This window comes from Aspergillus terreus, genomic scaffold, assembly GCF_000149615.1.
Source record: "Aspergillus terreus NIH2624 scaffold_4 genomic scaffold, whole genome shotgun sequence".
Classification (NCBI taxonomy): domain Eukaryota; kingdom Fungi; phylum Ascomycota; class Eurotiomycetes; order Eurotiales; family Aspergillaceae; genus Aspergillus; species Aspergillus terreus.
In genome coordinates this window covers 789,606-806,206 of record NT_165927.1, presented here as the reverse complement: position 1 = coordinate 806,206, position 16,601 = coordinate 789,606, and the positions used below count along the sequence as shown (strand labels likewise).

Below are 16,601 nucleotides of genomic sequence, written 5' to 3'. Positions count from 1 at the left end.
CTGGATGCACTTGGATCCTTCTACCGCTTGACAATCGTCACTGTCACACGGTTAGCTTCAGGATTGCCTTGATGCCCGGGGAACGCGGGAAAGCGACGGCTACGAACCGATATCTTCATCAGCCAGCTCGTGCGAGAGACCAACCCGCTGCGGCTGGTGCTTAACAGAGCGGCCGTAAACAATGGCATGCTTGAACTGATCTCGGATCGTTCTGTGAATGGCATTACACTAGACCACGTTAGTAGGGTAGGTGACATCATATGTCGAGGGATTCGTACAAAGTCTTCAACTGTGCACTGGTGGGCCCTCAGCACAACAGGGGCCGTATAATCCGGAGCTTTGCCCTTGGGCTTCGTGTAGACACGTTTAAGATTCAGCTTCTCCCACATCATCTCTAGTAATTCGTCGATGTTCCAGCCATGTTCGGAGCTGATGGGGCAAGCGTTAGGTATCCGGTACAGCAGATCAAGCTCCTCAATTGTGATGGAATCGATCTTGTTGAGAGCATAGACCACGGGGATGTAGGCACGACTCTTGGCTTCGAGGACGTCGATAATGTCATCGATCGTAGCATCGCACCGAATGGAGATATCCGCGGACGAGATCCTATATTCGCTCATGACAGCCTTGATTTCCTGTTGGATTGGAGAGATGCGGTCAGCCACCGATCGTTCGCGGGTTGGGTCTAAACAGAAAGACGTACGTCGTGATCGATATGCGTCAAGGGAACGGTGCTCGTGATCGCGATTCCACCCTTATCCTTCTTCTTGAAGACGATGTTCGGAGGTTGCTTGTTGATGCGGATACCGAATCCTTCCAATTCGTTCTCAATGACCTTCTTGTCCACGAGGGGCTTGTTCACGTCAAGCACAATGAAGATGAGATGGCAGGTCTTCGCCACCGCAATGACCTGCCGACCACGACCCTTGCCATCCTTGGCACCCTGGATAATACCGGGAAGATCGAGAATCTGAATCTTTGCGCCGTTGTACATCACCTGTCCCGGCACAGTCGTCAAAGTCGTGAATTCATAAGCGGCAGCTGTCCGAAGAGGAGTCGTTAGCCGGGATGGCCAGCCAAAAGATGAGGAAACCAACCTTCCGAGTGTTGACCGGTCAGTTTGCTCATGAGCGTACTCTTTCCGACAGAGGGGAAACCGATAAAGCCACTATTGAGGTCAGTATCCAGCCCTATTGCACGAGGGAGACGACTTACACGCTAGCAGCACCGGTACGAGCAACATCGAAACCAGCTGCAATACCAGTTACTCCTCAAGCTCCTCACCGCGAAACGGATATGATGCACGACTTACCACCACCGCCTCCGCCGCCACCACCGGACGGAGTCAACAGCTCGCGCTTCAGCTTCGCGAGCTTAGCCTTCAACTGTCCTGTCCAATCCGTCAGTCGTTCGCTCAACATCAGTATCCCCTTATATCCCGCGCATACCCAAGTGGAAAGCCGTGGCCTTGTTCTTTTGAGTCCGAGCCATCTGAATAAGAGGTCAGTGGGCTGTCGCGAAAGGCACATCGAACGGATTTGCGACGAACCTCGTCCTCGATTTGTTTGATCTGTTAAACATGGCTGTGTTAGCAGGCGAACATCTGACAGGCCATCCTCTCTTCCCGACATAGCCAGAAACGCATCCAGGAACATAGCGAGGTATACCCACCTTCTCAACAGTGGTCGACATTTTGGCGCAAGGATACGAGTTTTACCCCTCGTACAAGGTAACAATTCTTAGCAATTCAATGGAGTTTGGGATGTTCCGGAGGGACCAGGTGAGCTGGTGAAGAGGGCACGCGCAAAGGGCTTCTAGAGCGGTGGCCGTGGTGTTTGCGGAGTTGAACAATCTTTGACGATGTGCCGCCACTTTCATTCGCCGGTTGTTGGGCGGAGAGGCTCAGATCACATGGCGGGGAGGTCGTTGCTGCCTTGGTGCCTCAGGCAGCACAGGCCGACTATCGGTGGCGAGAGCAGCCAATACCCGTTTGGGTTTGTACTCTCACCTTGCCCAATTCCATACTCATTCATTCTTTGCGCTGTGGACTATATTCCTCCTCTTCACTCATTCTTACACAGACAATATTCTATTTCCATTCATTTGCATCCCCTGCGACTAGCACATACTCAATCTGATACATCGGTTCCTTCCGGTATCGATCCCGATACTCCAACTAAAAAGATCCAAACACGGAAAAGACAACCAGACTTCCCGGCTGCCGAAACAATGCCCTATCTCGAATCTGGCAATCTGCCAGCTTCCCCCGATCTACCCTCGCCAAGCAACGCCTTCGAAGAACTAGTCCAAGATCTCAGCGCAGCGCTAGGCCCGAGCTCCGGATTGGACTCGGACGATGTTGACCCCTGTGAGATCCAGCGTCTGATGGAGCGCTACTCTTCCAATCCCTCTGAATGGCTTCCGTTTGCTCTGGGGGATCATCAGAAATCGTACACGCGCAACCTCATCGACGAGGGTAATGGGAAGAGTAATCTGGTGCGTTGTTCCTACCCGATAGTACTGAGGTCGTTAGTGCGCTTCTAGCGTACTCCGTGTATACTATCTGAGCTCCGGATTGTACGCATGCACGGTCAGATATGGAAACGACTCGTGTGTTCTAGTATAGGGTAGATTGCTGATGTGTCTCACAGCTCATCCTGGTTTGGTCTCCAGGAAAAGGAAGCGCCATCCACGACCATGCCAACGCCCATTGCATTATGAAGGTAGCGCGTCCTTCTACGACGAGAAATTGGTATCAGAACTGACGTCCATAGATCCTCAAGGGCTCTCTGCAAGAAACGCTCTACGCCTGGCCTGACCAAGACAAAGTCAAGCAGGGACAGATATCTCCTCCGCAGATCACCAAAGAGACAGTCTACCACGAAAACCAGGTGACATACATGTCAGACAAGGTGAGTAGTGGCAGAACTATGTCCGACTGGATCTAATAAGCAGCAGTTGGGTCTCCACAAGATTTCCAATCCTGATCCCAACAACTTCGCCGTGTCATTACATCGTATGTTTTGTTCCTCAGAAGTTCCATCTGGACGCTTGGGGCCCCTTAGAAGTTACTACTTTCCCATATAAAATGCTAATTAAACCAGTATACACGCCCCCTAACGCCGCAACGCACGGGTTTTCGGTCTTTGACGAAAAGACAGGCAAGGCACAGCATATCAAACAGTCTCATTTCTACTCGATAAGGGGTCGACGATGTCCGGCTCTTAAGCCGTGAACTAATCACTGTTAATACAGCCGCTTTCTGTAAATACCCGACTTGTCCTTGCATCCATTTCGAGCGATAACCTTGCTATCCATATTATTGTTTTAGATGAGTATCCTTTCTCACAAGTCACGTATTCCCACTGCTATACCCTCTCCTTTGATCCCTCCGACTCAGTCTACCTCGAGCTACAGGGTTAAAGAACGTCTGAAAATGACAATAAAGTCAAGTGATGACATTATGACGCGAGGACGCGAGTTCAAAGGTATCAACTTTCAGCTATCTACATGAGGATGGAAGACTAAAACAGACGACGGATTGTCTACAGAAAGACAATCAGACATATCATAACCGCTATAAGGATAATGAGACCTCATATACAACTTAAACTATTCCCGAGAGGCCCTTCTCCCCTGCTCATGGAGCAGGCTCAGCCCCTCCAGGACTTCAGATTGCCGCCGAAGAAGGTCCTCGAGGCGCATCGATGGATTCTGTAAATTTCCAGTATAAGTATGTCGCTCGTAACAACTGCGAAAACACATCAACCGTGAAACCCACCCAGTCCTCCTGGTTTGGCACTCCCTGCGCGGCCGGGAACTGCTCAGTAGCCATGTCCTCGTCCCGCCGCGAGGGGGACGGCGGCGCCCGTCGAATGGGTGCGGGCGTCACGGGAAGACTGGGCCGCTCCTCTTCGCTGGGAAAATCGGTCAACCGGGTGCCGGTGGGACCTGCAGCTGCGCTGGCTGACGGGCCGGCGGTGCCAGACAAGACTTGGACTTTGGCCTTGCGGGGTTGGATTGACTGGATATACTTCTGGATCTCCGGGATTTCGTCCCATGCGTTCGACCGGGAGTATGTGTCCCATGAGACGAAGGACGGGGGCTGGGCCTCCTCCGACGACCAAGAGGTGATGGATCGGGCGGATTGCGCTGATTCTGCTACGTTCGCGGTGGAATCAATAGAAGGCTTGGTACTCGGGGCGGAGACAGAGCTTTGCTCGTCTTCGAGGAAGACGCGGGTTGGTTTTGGCGCATGGCTTTCCCACGGGAATATCTGCGCCACCTTCGTCGGCTCCGGCTTTGTCTTGGGGACCTCGTAGTACATGTTCTTGGGCGCCTCAGGGTAGGATGGCGGTGGCTGGAAGAGCTGGCGATCGTCTGACATTTCGTATGTCTTTTTCTCCAGAGCGATTCCTTCGGGTTTCGTATTTCGTGGGGGTGGTTCCCTGGTCTATGTCAGCATGGCGGGAAGTTCCCTAGTAACACGTCTACCAACCTTGAGGCATCCCATTCGGACTTTGGGGCTTCGAAAATAGGGGGTTCCGGTGGGATTGGAGGCGGTTGATGGGACGGCTCGCTCGGAGGCGCGGGTTCAGCTGGCGCTTGGTAGGCCTGGGGTCCACCTGGATGCGAAGGCGCATGGCTCGTCTGCGGAATTTCCGTCTCGAGATAATGTTGAGCGGGTATGGCAGCTGTCGTTGTACCATGATGTTGAGTTACGTATGTCGCCACGTGCTCCTCTCCACGAACATATTGCGGTACGACACTTAGCACTGGGGCCGGAGGTGCGGGCACAGGTGCCTCAACGCCAGACTCCGAAGCCATGGTAGGCCATTCCGAGCTACCTGGCAGCGCGTCTTGGGTAGGCGCAGGCGGTTTCGGAGGAATATGTTCAACATAGTGTTCGCCACCCTCGGATGGCACAAGGGGCGGTAGTACCTGGGGCGTTGGTGGTATACTCGGTTCAAACTCCCCGAGAGGTTCTTGTGGAGAAGGCTCTGCAAAATGTATATGAGGGACCGGCCTGGGAGATTGGGGTGGACGTGATTCCAAAGAGACTTTCTCGTAGACTTGGTGCTGTGTCGGTGTAAGGGGTCTCGAATCCGACCGACTGATCGGTGTCTGCAAGATGTCAATTCACGACCCAGGACCCAACAGTAAAGTGAGCGCACCGTTATCACCGGACGATAGTGTCGATCATAGATAGCCCACCATCGGCCCAGCAGCTGGTTGTACGGCGCCTCCGTTGGGGAAACCTGCCTGGGCATGTTCCAGGGTTTCTGGGCACCGATAAAATGCACCATACTGATCGTACTCTGGAAGTGCTTATAGGCCGGGATGTACTGGTAGTTTGCGCTAGGCGTGCAGTTATACGTGAAGCTGAGCCGATGCCAGTTCCGAAAATGCATATTCAAGAGGCCCTGGTCAGCGCCGTCGAAGCTGACGCCCCTCTCCGCCAACGCTTTGAGCGCAAAGTAGTCCTGCACGTTGGGTCGCAAGACCATTACACCACTGTTGAAGCAGTCGGGCCAGCCCACGTCGGGGGCGGCGGCAAAGTCTACTTCTAGGGACAGGAGTTCATCGGGAGCCCGCACCGCAACCACATCGCAGTCAATGTACACTATACGCTTGTATTGTGTTTGTCGCCAGAGCTCGATCTTAGTAAAGGTGGCAATCAGGTCCGGGCGGTCCATAAGCCAGAGGTTCGCTGGGGTGTTGTTTATGGTTGGATGAACGGGGACGAGTTCATCGTAGACGGTCTAGACGGTCAGGTGTTCCTGGGTTAAATGGGGCTTCGGGAGGCGCGTCCAATGGACACTGCACTGCATTCCGGCGGTCATACCTGAAGTTCATGGATCGTGGCTGGCTGTAGGGTATCGGGCGTATAGAGGACGACCAGCTTGGCCTTGGTTCCATTGTCACGTAATGAATGAGCAAGGACGACAGCGCCTGGAAGATTCACGATCAGTTGGAAGGCATTGACAGCCATTGAGGGGCCAATGGGTTACCAGGGAGATAATTATCGCTCAACAGGAGCTACGACACCATTAGCGATCGATGCGAAGAGACTCTGAGCTCGAGAGACGTACTGTGCAATATACTGCACCCCCATGGGCGGCGGACATGACGTCGGGGACACGCCGCCTGGGTCTTGGAACGCGGACTCCGAACGACAACCGGAGCGAGAGTGAAGGGAAGAAAACCACGGCGACCCAGGAAAATCAAGGAAAGACAAAAGCCAGGACCCGGAGAAAAAGGGCCGAATAGATGGAACGAGGAAGAAGGTACATTCGATTTCCCCCTCTGGAGGAGACAACGGGTGACGTTAACCCCGCTCACCAGCATACATAAGCGTGTTGGACAGGGGGCTTTGTACGAGGTGGATATTGCCTAGGAGCGGCCCATGCGGTTTCCCTTTGCAGCCATGTTGTCAGCGCGTTTCATCTTGAAAGAGAAAAACAAAAAAAAAAAAAAAAAAGATCAGGTGTTTTTCATTATTGCGACCGTCGGAAAACACAAAGTGGCGTTAAGGGGATTGATTAGTTGGTCTGTAAGGAGGTGACGCCAAAGGAAGTTGAGAGCTCCGGAATGGACCAACAGAGCTAGCTTAGTAGTAGCTAGGTACCTTCAGGACCTAGACTAGGGACCCAGACAAGCTAGTAGGTACTAATTCCGGCTAAACCTGGCGAAATGGACGATTGGAGGGAATTTGATTAGATGCATGCCAGCGAATGGGGCGCAAGTCGCCCCGGCCGAGACCTTTCACCCCATTATAAGGTACTATAGATGCCACACTCGATGATTCTCGAGGGAACAAAGAAAGGACGAGGAGACCTTTGCATGATTATGATACATTATGGTACATGCATCTCCACCTTATCACAGATATTAACGGCGCCAGAGTCCACGAGAAAGCCACCCTGGCTCACGTATATTGGATCGGTTTAAAACGCATCGAGGACTACGACGCCAGAATCACTACACTCTTAAGAGGAGCCGAGTGGGTAGCACATAATGCCTGCCCGGGCCATAACGCGAACTGCATCGCTTGGGAATAATTCACCAGACCAGGCCTCGGGAAATCAGCTCCACAAGGACCATTCAGAAATGAGAATCGCCGCTCAGAATAAGAGACCACATTCGCGTCAAGATAATCTCACTTGCGAACCTTCACCACAGCTCCTGCATAGCAAGCCTGCAGCACAGCGACAATATCATTCTTCTCTCCCTGAACCGCCCATTCAACAGCCTTTTCCAGCGCCAGGGCACTTTCTTTCTCCAAAGGAGTAAAATGACCCGACCGAGGGAGTTCGATGACCTGGCTGTCGGCCACGAGATAGTCTGAAATTCCATCAAGACAGAGCCGCGGGTCCAGAGCGATGTCTTGCTTGCCCCAGAGAACCGTAGCCGGTGCTTTCAGAGCGCCCTTCGGTCCATCGTCAAAGATGCCCGCGCCGCTGCTGGCTCGGTGCAGCTCCCTTCCACCGGAAATACTGTGCAGGTCCGTGATAGTCTGGACGGACTTTTCCCAGCGGGCCAACGCAAGACCCTCGCGGTAGTACTTGGCCATGTGCTCGAAATTGGCATAAGCACGCTCCTTTGCCAGTGCGACGGGGTATTCATCGCCGTCGGCCGTCTGTGTCCGACATTCCTCAATCGAGGGGCCAATAGAGCTCGCCATGCATTCTGCAGCGTCGCGATCGGTGAAGGGTGTGCTCCCGTACGAGGCTTTGTGGGCCATCTTCAGAAAGAAAAAGTTGCCCCCCGAGCCCAGATACCGGACATATGCAAGGGGCAAGTGCATGACAAAGATATAGCCGGAGAGACCCACCTGACGGACGACCGGCTTCAACGTCTTGATAGCCTTGAAGATGGTGGAGCGGGACTGAATCGGCGTTCGCAGAGAGGTCTTCAACATCTTAAATGAGGAAGACGCCAACCGCTGGATGTTTGAGAAATAATGCCGGACCTGCGCGCTAGTTAGCATCGTAAAAAGCTGGAAAGGTCCAGTTACACCTTCGCATGCACATACCAAAGGACCGTTGGTCAGGATGAACCGATCAGCGAGCTCGGGAGCCTCCGCTGCAAGGCGCATGGAGAGCACGCATCCCCAGTCATGCGCAACAATGATCGTTTTCCGCTTCCGCGGGCCAGACTCTCCATCGACCCCGTAATTGGCGCGAAGAGTGATGATGAACTCAGTCAAGCTCTCCAGCACATTGGTGGCCGTGTATTTCTCCAAGCTGTCGCTACCACCGTAACCGGGAGTGTCAATGGCGACGATGGTGGCGTTCTCCTGGAGAGCTTCCGAGCTGACAATATTCCTCCAGACAGCCCAGCTGTCAGGGAACCCGTGGATGAAGATGACGAGTGGTTTGTTGGAGTCGGTTGAGGCGTCGGACGCGGTCTCATTGCAAACATAGTGAAACTTAAATCCGTTTCGCAAGGTGAGAATCTGGTGCGAGAGACCGGCATACTTTTCCGAGAGATTCCAGAAACGATTGCGCGCTAACAGACATCCAGAAGTCAGCACTCCATACCTTAATACTCCTGCCACCCTAATCCCAGAGGAGAGTTGTAGTACTGACCTAGCTGCAGCTCCAGTCTTTCTTTTTCTGTAGTACCCTTGAAGAAAAACCCACGTCGAATACCGATCAAGACGTAGATCGCAAAAGAGAACAGTCCGTAGCCGAAAACAAATACGGCCTTCAGGCCCTTCAGCAATGCGCCTGTCATGATTCGAATGGCCGGATGAGTGCCTCCAACCTAAAAAGGAGAGAGCTGACTAGCCACTCGCAGTCGGTAGGACAAGACCTCGGAGAGGACAATTGGCAGATTAGAGACGGATAGAAAACCACACTCAACGAAAAAGCTGATCAAACCTGTTCATTCCTCGCAATCGAGAGCTGGTGGGGAGCTTGAAGAAGAAGATGGTGTAAATGATCTCCGCCGCCACAAAAGAACCTCCATCTAAGCTCTGACGGGCTTCATTGGCCAACCGTTTATGCTCGGTGGGGTGCATGCATGTGACAGTGAAATATTTCTGCCTGACTATTCAGGCATTAACATAACTACAGTTTTACTTGTACCGAGGGTATCGCTTTCATTGATGACTTCCTCTTGTCTATGCATAGGTCCTAGCATACCGTACAGAACAACAATAAACACCAGCTCCTCATAATGCAAGCAGACACTCAAGCAGTACTCCACTGGCCCCGGGTATTGATACATCGCATAACATAACGGCAGAATCGTGAAGGTATCGTGCGGTTGACACATGATAAGGTGTTCGTGTCAACATAAAGGATTGAAAGTATGATAGTAGAATAGAGCTCCATGGAAGTAAGGAAGCAAAGGTTCAATCACATCGTGAATCCTATGTTCTCTCGGTTGTCATCCACCAGACGTCCGTACCTGCATCAGCTGTCAGCAAGGTGCGGAGCAAAAGGAACAGAGGGAACTCACTCTAACAATAATCGGAAAAACCACACTTCCATATCCTCGTTTCGGAGGGTCTTTTTGGCCCACTCCTGGCTTTGCTGCGCTAGCCGGGGCGCCGCTGCTTTCCCTTCCTCTTCGGAGGTGAAATATCGCATGGTCTCCAGATACTCGTCTCCCGTCAAACTGAGAGGAATGTAATGGAGCCAGGGTTTCAGCCACTCGTTGTGCCATTCGCGGAAGAGAGCCACCTTGAAGACAAGACTATTGCTTTTCAAGAAAGCATAAAACCGCCCGCTGAAGGCGTTCCCATCGATGTCCACTAGGTGTTTATACGCCCAGCCATCCTGCGGGCCCGCCGGTGGTGCAACCTCGAAGTACTCCCTCTGCGCGGCGCAGTCCTCCACATCGCATTGCCCGATAAATGTGAACTTGACGTCGAACAAGTCTTGGTACGATTGGCGGTTCACATCCCTGGATTCCCATTGCCCTTGGCCATTCCGCTCGAGGACCTTGGCGGCGTCCAAAGCATTGATGCGGCCAACGAACCGCTGTCGATGCTGTCGTCGCCATCCACCAGCTCGCGAGAAGCCACCTGTCGTCGACCCTCTCCAGTACATTTTGTCCTGTTTATCATCCCATTTGTAATCCAGGTTTTCGGTGTAGGGCACCTTGTCAGCCCAATACCACGGACTGGGATAGATAATGTCCTGGAAGCTGGAGATCTTGCTCTGCGAGAAGATTGGAAACAGGTCGCGGACCACATCGAAGGCGTTCGCACGGTCGAAGAATCCATACTTGTACCGGAGTGAAGGCGTATTGCAGATGTCAGAGAAGGCGGTCGCATTGTAGATAAACCCCAGCTCTCCATAGGCGTATCGGTTAGCCGCATCGGGGCCATCCTCATCCAGGGATCGCGCTGGCGTATCCACAGCGCAGGATGCCCGGGAACTGGTCCACGTCGGCTGGTGCGCGAATCGATTGAACCGAGTTGTGCGGACTTCGTCAATGCGATCGCCTTTGTTGAGATCGCTCGGTTTCGCTGACCACGCGTTGACAGGCGACGGATTCTGGAACGCCGCCGGAATGGCATGATCCGTGGCGACCGCGACCAAGCGTTGCAGGTCCTCGCTGGGCACGATCACGCGGGGTTCGTCGTGGGCGTTGAACACCAGATCCATATCCGGCAAATACTGGACAAAGCTCTTCAACATGCCGGCCGTAGCGTCGCGCTGCCACTTCTGTCCATCGCTGCCTCCCTCCACCCATGTCACCTTGCCGTCGCGGATCAATACTCCCAGCATAGAATTGTCGAAGCCGAGAGCTTCGTGAGCGCGCTCGCGGATCGTTCTCGGTTGAAGCGCCCAGAATGGGAGTAGCGAGTGGTAGATGGTGTCGTATTCATCGATCAATTGGACGCCCTTTGACTTTGCAAACTGGAACCACTTGTCGAAGTGCGGCGGAGGGTTCATGCCATAGCGACGGCGGTATTCGCGGACAGCGTCTGCGAGATTGCGCGACTGCCGTGCGCGGAGCTGGTTGAACTCCTGTTCGGCATCTTGAACCAGACTGGAGATGGGGTGGATGCGACGGTCGACAGGACGCGAGTTCTCGTGGTCGTATGACGTCTGTTGTTCTTGTTGTTGTTCGGCGGGTGGCTGCGACGGCGGAGTTGGGACGGGAGGAGGCAGCGGGGAGCTAGTTCGAGAGCCATTGGATATGGGGGAGTTTCGAAGGAGGATGAGTGAAAAGCAGACCAGAACGACCGTTACCAACAGGGGGAGAAGACGCTGGGGTCGCATTCTGCCATGGAGCGTGAGTCTGTCTGCATATGAGGGTGAGACAGTCGCATTGAACCGAGGATGGGCTGAAACAAACAAACGACCCTAAACAATGGGATTGCTTTTTCTGGCGTTAGGATTCCATCAGAGAAGCAATATAGGAAAGATGGTGGGAGGAGAAGATGAAGAAGAAGCTCACGATCTTCCAACATACACAGTCAAAACAGCCGGTCGCCGGGCCGAGAATAGGTAGGTAATGACGGATGGAGATTCCCCACGCGTGCCAAGACAGGAACTCACGATGAGAATAGAAACAGTTCGCTCAGGATAATATGAAGAAGACATCCCATTCATGCTGAAAACATGCAAACCTGAGTGCTTTACTTCTTCTGCACGCGACATCCCTTGTGTTCGGCCTCTCATTCTTCCAAACTGGTTGTAACAAGAGATCTCCATTCCACGCCCCATATTCCTACCTGCTAGAGGAAGCGGAATGGGCCGCATCATCATTGTTCGCCGCATGCGGTGATCGTCCGAAACAGACATGCCAGTCTTTCTGAGTTCGACTAATTGCGCACTGACACCAATCTCGCATGTTGATTGATGTAGGGCTGCAAGTATAGCTAGGTAGGAAAGTGGATGTATATTTGCCCATTGCATATAGGGTAGCTCATGCTGTACAACACATGATATATTTGCAGAACACGGTTATGCCTAGGTACCTAGGCAGGTTTATAATAATGTTTTTGACTAAAGTCTCTGCAGGCTACTTCAACAAGATGAAATCTAACTCGCCATTATCACACATCTGACCCAAAATACAGGAACCGGCAGAGCTTGTCTATACATAGCTTCTGAGCACTTATTCAAACTTCATGCAGTCTAGTGACTGTCCACTGGAAACAATGGGCACCATTTCTGTCTCCGCAATCAACACGTCGAGCAGAGCAGGCCTATCACAGCGTAAAAGCCAATCGATGCACTCAGGCAGGTCCTCTTTGAAGAAGCAACGTTGTCCCTGGCAGTTCATGCTGCGCGCAAGTTGAACAAAGTCAGGGTTGTCCTGCCGCGCATAGCAAATCCTCCCTTCGTAGCTTTCGCGTTGAAGCTGGGAAATCATACCCTGTTCCTGGTTATTGAGTATGATCACTTTGACGGAGACACCTTGCTGCGATGCGGTCAAAAGCTCTGCCATCGACATACAGAAGGAGGCGTCTCCATCTATGCAGATTACATGATGGCCAGGCCGAGCAGTCTTAGACCCGATAGCAGCCGGGAGCCCATAACCCATAGTCCCCAGACCACCTGACGTGATGAGAAAGCGTTCATCCTTCCAGTCATAATATTTGGCCGTCCACATCTGATGTTGACCGACGCCGGTAGTAATGCTGATTGGAGATTGCATAGAAGCCGTCTGCTGATTCAGCTCGGCGATGATATCCTGAGGAAGAGCTTGAGGGTGCTTGTGCTCAGAAGAGATGGACTGGAGAGGATATTCTTCCTTCAGGTGCTGTATAAAACCCAGCCATTCTGCACGGTCTGTCTTTTCCAATCGCCGGAGGAGGGCGCCCACAGTGATTGATAAGTCTCCAAGAATGGTTTGAGTCGGTGCAACGAATTTCCCCAGAAAGTCAAGGCTAATGTCAAAATGGATGATGCCTCCTTTGCCTTCTTTGGCTTTCTCAAGGGCGTTGGGTGCGAAGCCAGATGCTTTGCCCACCGCACGTTCGTCCAGCCTGGCACCCATCACGAGGATGAGGTCGGCGCTCTGGATCGCATAGTTGGCACACGGCGTTCCATAGGTCCCGGTCATTCCGAGAGAGAGTGGATGGTCATGGTCAAAACACCCCAGTCCAAGGAGCGTGGTAACCGCAGGAATGCGATACTCGTCCACCATCTGCCGCAGCAGTGCTATGCCTTCTTCACTGGCGAGGGCGCCATTCCCGGCGCATATGAGCGGACGCTGCGAATGGTTCACCAAATCCGCAACTACATCTATCTCTCCCAAGAGGTTTGCGCTGTCATTGTTGACAGGATCAGGGCTTGGTGCAAGGGAGTCATCTTCCAAATTATTGTAAGCTTCTAAAGCCTCCGCATCGAACGTCGCTTGAGCAATGTCTTTCGGGACTGAAATAAGCACTGGGCCGGGACGACCCTCCACTGCACGTTGAAAGGCCGAGCGAACAGCCATCGGCAATTCCCAGAGGCTCTGTACAGAGGTGGCCCACTTCGTACACGTACGTGCTAGTTCATCGATGTTGATCTCCTGGAAAGCTCCCTTGCCCTGGGATGCTGTCGGCACTTGGCCACAGATCACGACAATGGCGGTTCCGTCGAGCAGAGCATTTAGCATGGGTGTAACCGTATTGGAACTCCCCGGCCCCGAGGTCACCATCACCACGCCGGGCTTTTTGCTGGTGCGGTAGTAACCTTCTGCCATGTGGCCCGCGCCCTGTTCGTGATGTGAAAGGATGAATTCAAATCGCTGGGCTCGGTAGAGGCTGTCCAGTAACTGGAGAGATGCACCGCCGGGGTAGCCGACTGTACTTTTTAGTCAAAAGATTTTCAATGGTCAACCAATGGATGACATACAAACATGCTTTACGCCCTGTCTTGCAAGAAGCTCGCATAGGACATCTCCCCCAGAAAGCCCAACGAACTCGCGGCCATCCATCTGTGTTAAGTGATAAAGTAGTTGTCAACTAAAGATAGAGAAGGAGCTTTCTTCACGGAACCACTTGCTTTCTGTCCTTTCTGTCTCCTTTTATCAGTCTGCGGACACTGTAAGATGCGTCACTGATGGCCCTGTATTTGGACATGCATGACGCGAACAGGCTTCCTTCCCTGTAGTTGACGATTGTTTGGTTCTGGTATGAGCATGGTACTGTTGGACAAGATGAGAAAGGTATTAATCACTCCATCTTCCATGTACAGGAGGCCTTCGCGGAATCCGTCACCCTAGTCATGGATTCCTGAGGAAAACAAGAATCCGCATAGTTGAATCCTGTTATTCATCGATTTCGTCAAGTAGGGTATACGGAGTAGATTCTTGGTCAGGCCAGAAAATCTAGACTGTAGATAAGCAATGGAACTGGGATATAGTTCCCGATAGGCCCTTCTGCGAGTAGACGTCACTCACTTACCGAATGAGGACAGTTGCGCCGGCGAGCACACTGGAGGCCTTGATGTCCGGCTTGCAAGAATGTGATGGCTCTCTAATGGCGGCATTATGAGAATTGTCTTGTATCTGTCTGGGGTTAGTACAAGATATATTGGCTGCGTGTTGCTTCATCTGGTGTCGACAGCATCATCTTTCTCCCCCTCCCAGATCGAAGCTAAAATTCTGAACCTGGAGCCAATCTACAGGATTGTACATCCGAAAGTAGATAAACAGTGTCGATACCTAGAACAGCCAAAGGTGGGATAAGTGTGAACGGGTACAAAATCATACAATCTCAGTATCGTCGGTGGCTGATCTTCACGTCCGAGATCGACATGGCAAACTGCATTTACCAATACTCCATACTAGGAGCACTGATGAAGGGGATCTGTCAAGACGGAACAACGGTCCAAAACATCCTCAAACACGGTGACCATGGAATCGGCACCGTTCGCGGTCTCAACGGCGAGCTGGTAATCATCGACGGGGTAACGTATCACTTCCCAGCTACCGGACCCCTACACCGTCTCGACGCCACGGATATCATTCCCTACGCGATGGTCACCAGGTTCCAGCCCACGCTGACCAGCTCCGTTCCACACACAGCCATGTCGTCTCTGTTCCACTCGCTGTCGCCTCTACTCCCCGACGAGCAGAATGTCTTTCTCTCGCTTCGACTGCGCGCCTCCTTCTCGCGGGTAGTCTTTCGCGTGATTCCGGCGCAGTCCAACCCTCGAGAAACCCTGCTGCATCTGGCGAAGAGGCAGGAGATGCGCGAATGCACACACATACAGGGCACGCTGTTCGGGTTCTGGTCTCCCAAGTATACCAGTGGGTTTAGCGTCCCGGGCTTCCACCTGCATTTGTTGTCCGCGGATCGTACTGTGGGTGGCCATGTTATTGATTTTGATGCGGAGGATGGGGAGCTGGGTGCGGCAGTAGTGAGAAACTACCAAGTTGAGTTTCCTGCGTCGAATGAGTTTCGCGAGGCGCCTTTGAACTGTGTCTTGGAGAAGGAGCTGTACACTGCGGAGGGAGCTTCCACGTCTGATTAGAGCTTCTCATGATGGGATATCGTGATTGAGAAGATGATAGAAGGGAAAAGGGAATAGAGTTTGTTTGTTGGGCACACACCGGATCTAGTCAGTTGTACCTAACCTCGTATAGGCCTTGGGAGCTGTACCTACTAGGTACCTTATACATCCAGGGAATCTCGATATATGAACTTTTCTACCAATCCGAATTAGTACTTACAATCAGATTTCGCTGTACTTCTATATTCCACGGTATTGACCACCCTGAACCCTCGAATGCATGTATGCCTCCCCACCTACTGCGCCATAATCCAACAACACCCCACATTGACAACAAACGCCCCGAGCGCCTGCAGAACAAAGACCTGCGCCTGCACCACATGGTAGTATGCTGCCGCGGCAAACGTCCCCACTAGAAGAAGATGGGTGTAATAGAACGCCTGTCGCTTCGCGCGCAAGGAGCCAGATGACCATCCGCGGAGCCAGCGCGGGTTGCCGATGGGCCGTACAAACAACAACACTGATACCGCCACGGTGAGAGCAAACAAACCGCATTGGACGTCGCCATCCTGTAGGCGTTTAACCAAGAGCGAGCTGAACTCCGGATGATTCGACTGCGCAAAGAATGACAGATACAAAACCGCGTGCCCGACCAGCAACGGCGAGAGGACGGCACGGCCAAACAGGCGGTGGTACGCGGTTAGCGTGTGTTGGGGCAGTCCCGTCAGCACAGACATGACTGATGAAGCGGCGGGCGTCGAAGCGCTCAGGTAGAACGCAGGCGACATCAGGACCTGCACTGGCAGTTGTGACAGCCCGACGTGTCCGAGTGCTTTTGTCAGATGTAGATAATCTGAGGCGTTTAGTGTTTGTCTTCTCCGAAGAAGCCAACATCAATAAGAGGCTACTGACCATCGCCAGTCTTCCACATGGACAGACACACAAGCCAAACCAACCAGACGAGAATAATGGCATATTGTCTGCGTGTCTCGGTCCAACCGGCAACCGGCGGTGAATCCCACCACGACCTATGCCGGTCTTGGGGCCGAGGGATCTGCTTGCCAGGTCCAGCGACTCTCGAGTAGCTCCCATATAGCCGTATCGCAGTGACAGCAGCGACAATGGAGATCTGGGCGTATAATCCCCGAAGATCCAAGAGCTCCCTTCGTTGCTGTTTTTCTGCTG

General features: G+C 52.7%; 7 protein-coding genes across 7 annotated transcripts; 2 read left to right on the top strand and 5 right to left on the bottom strand.

The window, feature by feature from the left end:
- Positions 1-20: 20 nt before the first annotated feature.
- Positions 21-1,692, bottom strand: ATEG_03073 (GTP-binding protein RBG1; the record flags this gene model as incomplete). Its single annotated transcript, XM_001212251.1, has 9 exons — positions 21-40; positions 108-228; positions 279-635; positions 704-1,041; positions 1,098-1,168; positions 1,216-1,252; positions 1,313-1,390; positions 1,449-1,491; positions 1,672-1,692. 9 exons carry the CDS (start codon positions 1,690-1,692, stop codon positions 21-23), a joined length of 1,086 nt encoding a protein of 361 aa, XP_001212251.1.
- Positions 1,693-2,229: 537 nt separating this feature from the next.
- On the top strand, positions 2,230-3,235 carry ATEG_03072 (putative cysteine dioxygenase Cdo1; the record flags this gene model as incomplete). Its single annotated transcript, XM_001212250.1, has 5 exons — positions 2,230-2,496; positions 2,652-2,723; positions 2,775-2,912; positions 2,959-3,016; positions 3,105-3,235. 5 exons carry the CDS (start codon positions 2,230-2,232, stop codon positions 3,233-3,235), a joined length of 666 nt encoding a protein of 221 aa, XP_001212250.1.
- Positions 3,236-3,670: 435 nt separating this feature from the next.
- On the bottom strand, positions 3,671-5,992 carry ATEG_03071 (glycogenin; the record flags this gene model as incomplete). The annotated part of the gene is made up of 4 exons (XM_001212249.1): positions 3,671-4,448; positions 4,499-5,124; positions 5,175-5,762; positions 5,846-5,992. 4 exons carry the CDS (start codon positions 5,990-5,992, stop codon positions 3,671-3,673), a joined length of 2,139 nt encoding a protein of 712 aa, XP_001212249.1.
- A 1,167-nt stretch (positions 5,993-7,159) lies between these two features.
- ATEG_03070 (uncharacterized protein) lies at positions 7,160-8,739 on the bottom strand (the record flags this gene model as incomplete). Its single annotated transcript, XM_001212248.1, has 3 exons — positions 7,160-7,972; positions 8,036-8,511; positions 8,592-8,739. 3 exons carry the CDS (start codon positions 8,737-8,739, stop codon positions 7,160-7,162), a joined length of 1,437 nt encoding a protein of 478 aa, XP_001212248.1.
- Positions 8,740-9,365: 626 nt separating this feature from the next.
- ATEG_03069 (putative capsule-associated protein CAP1) lies at positions 9,366-11,243 on the bottom strand (the record flags this gene model as incomplete). Its single annotated transcript, XM_001212247.1, has 2 exons — positions 9,366-9,417; positions 9,469-11,243. The coding sequence occupies 2 exons, from the start codon at positions 11,241-11,243 to the stop codon at positions 9,366-9,368; spliced, it is 1,827 nt and encodes a 608-aa protein (XP_001212247.1).
- An 841-nt stretch (positions 11,244-12,084) lies between these two features.
- Positions 12,085-13,896, bottom strand: ATEG_03068 (thiamine pyrophosphate-binding protein; the record flags this gene model as incomplete). Its single annotated transcript, XM_001212246.1, has 2 exons — positions 12,085-13,763; positions 13,815-13,896. The coding sequence occupies 2 exons, from the start codon at positions 13,894-13,896 to the stop codon at positions 12,085-12,087; spliced, it is 1,761 nt and encodes a 586-aa protein (XP_001212246.1).
- Positions 13,897-14,717: 821 nt separating this feature from the next.
- On the top strand, positions 14,718-15,437 carry ATEG_03067 (acetolactate decarboxylase; the record flags this gene model as incomplete). Its single annotated transcript, XM_001212245.1, has 1 exon — positions 14,718-15,437. One exon carries the CDS (start codon positions 14,718-14,720, stop codon positions 15,435-15,437), a length of 720 nt encoding a protein of 239 aa, XP_001212245.1.
- Positions 15,438-16,601: the final 1,164 nt, after the last annotated feature.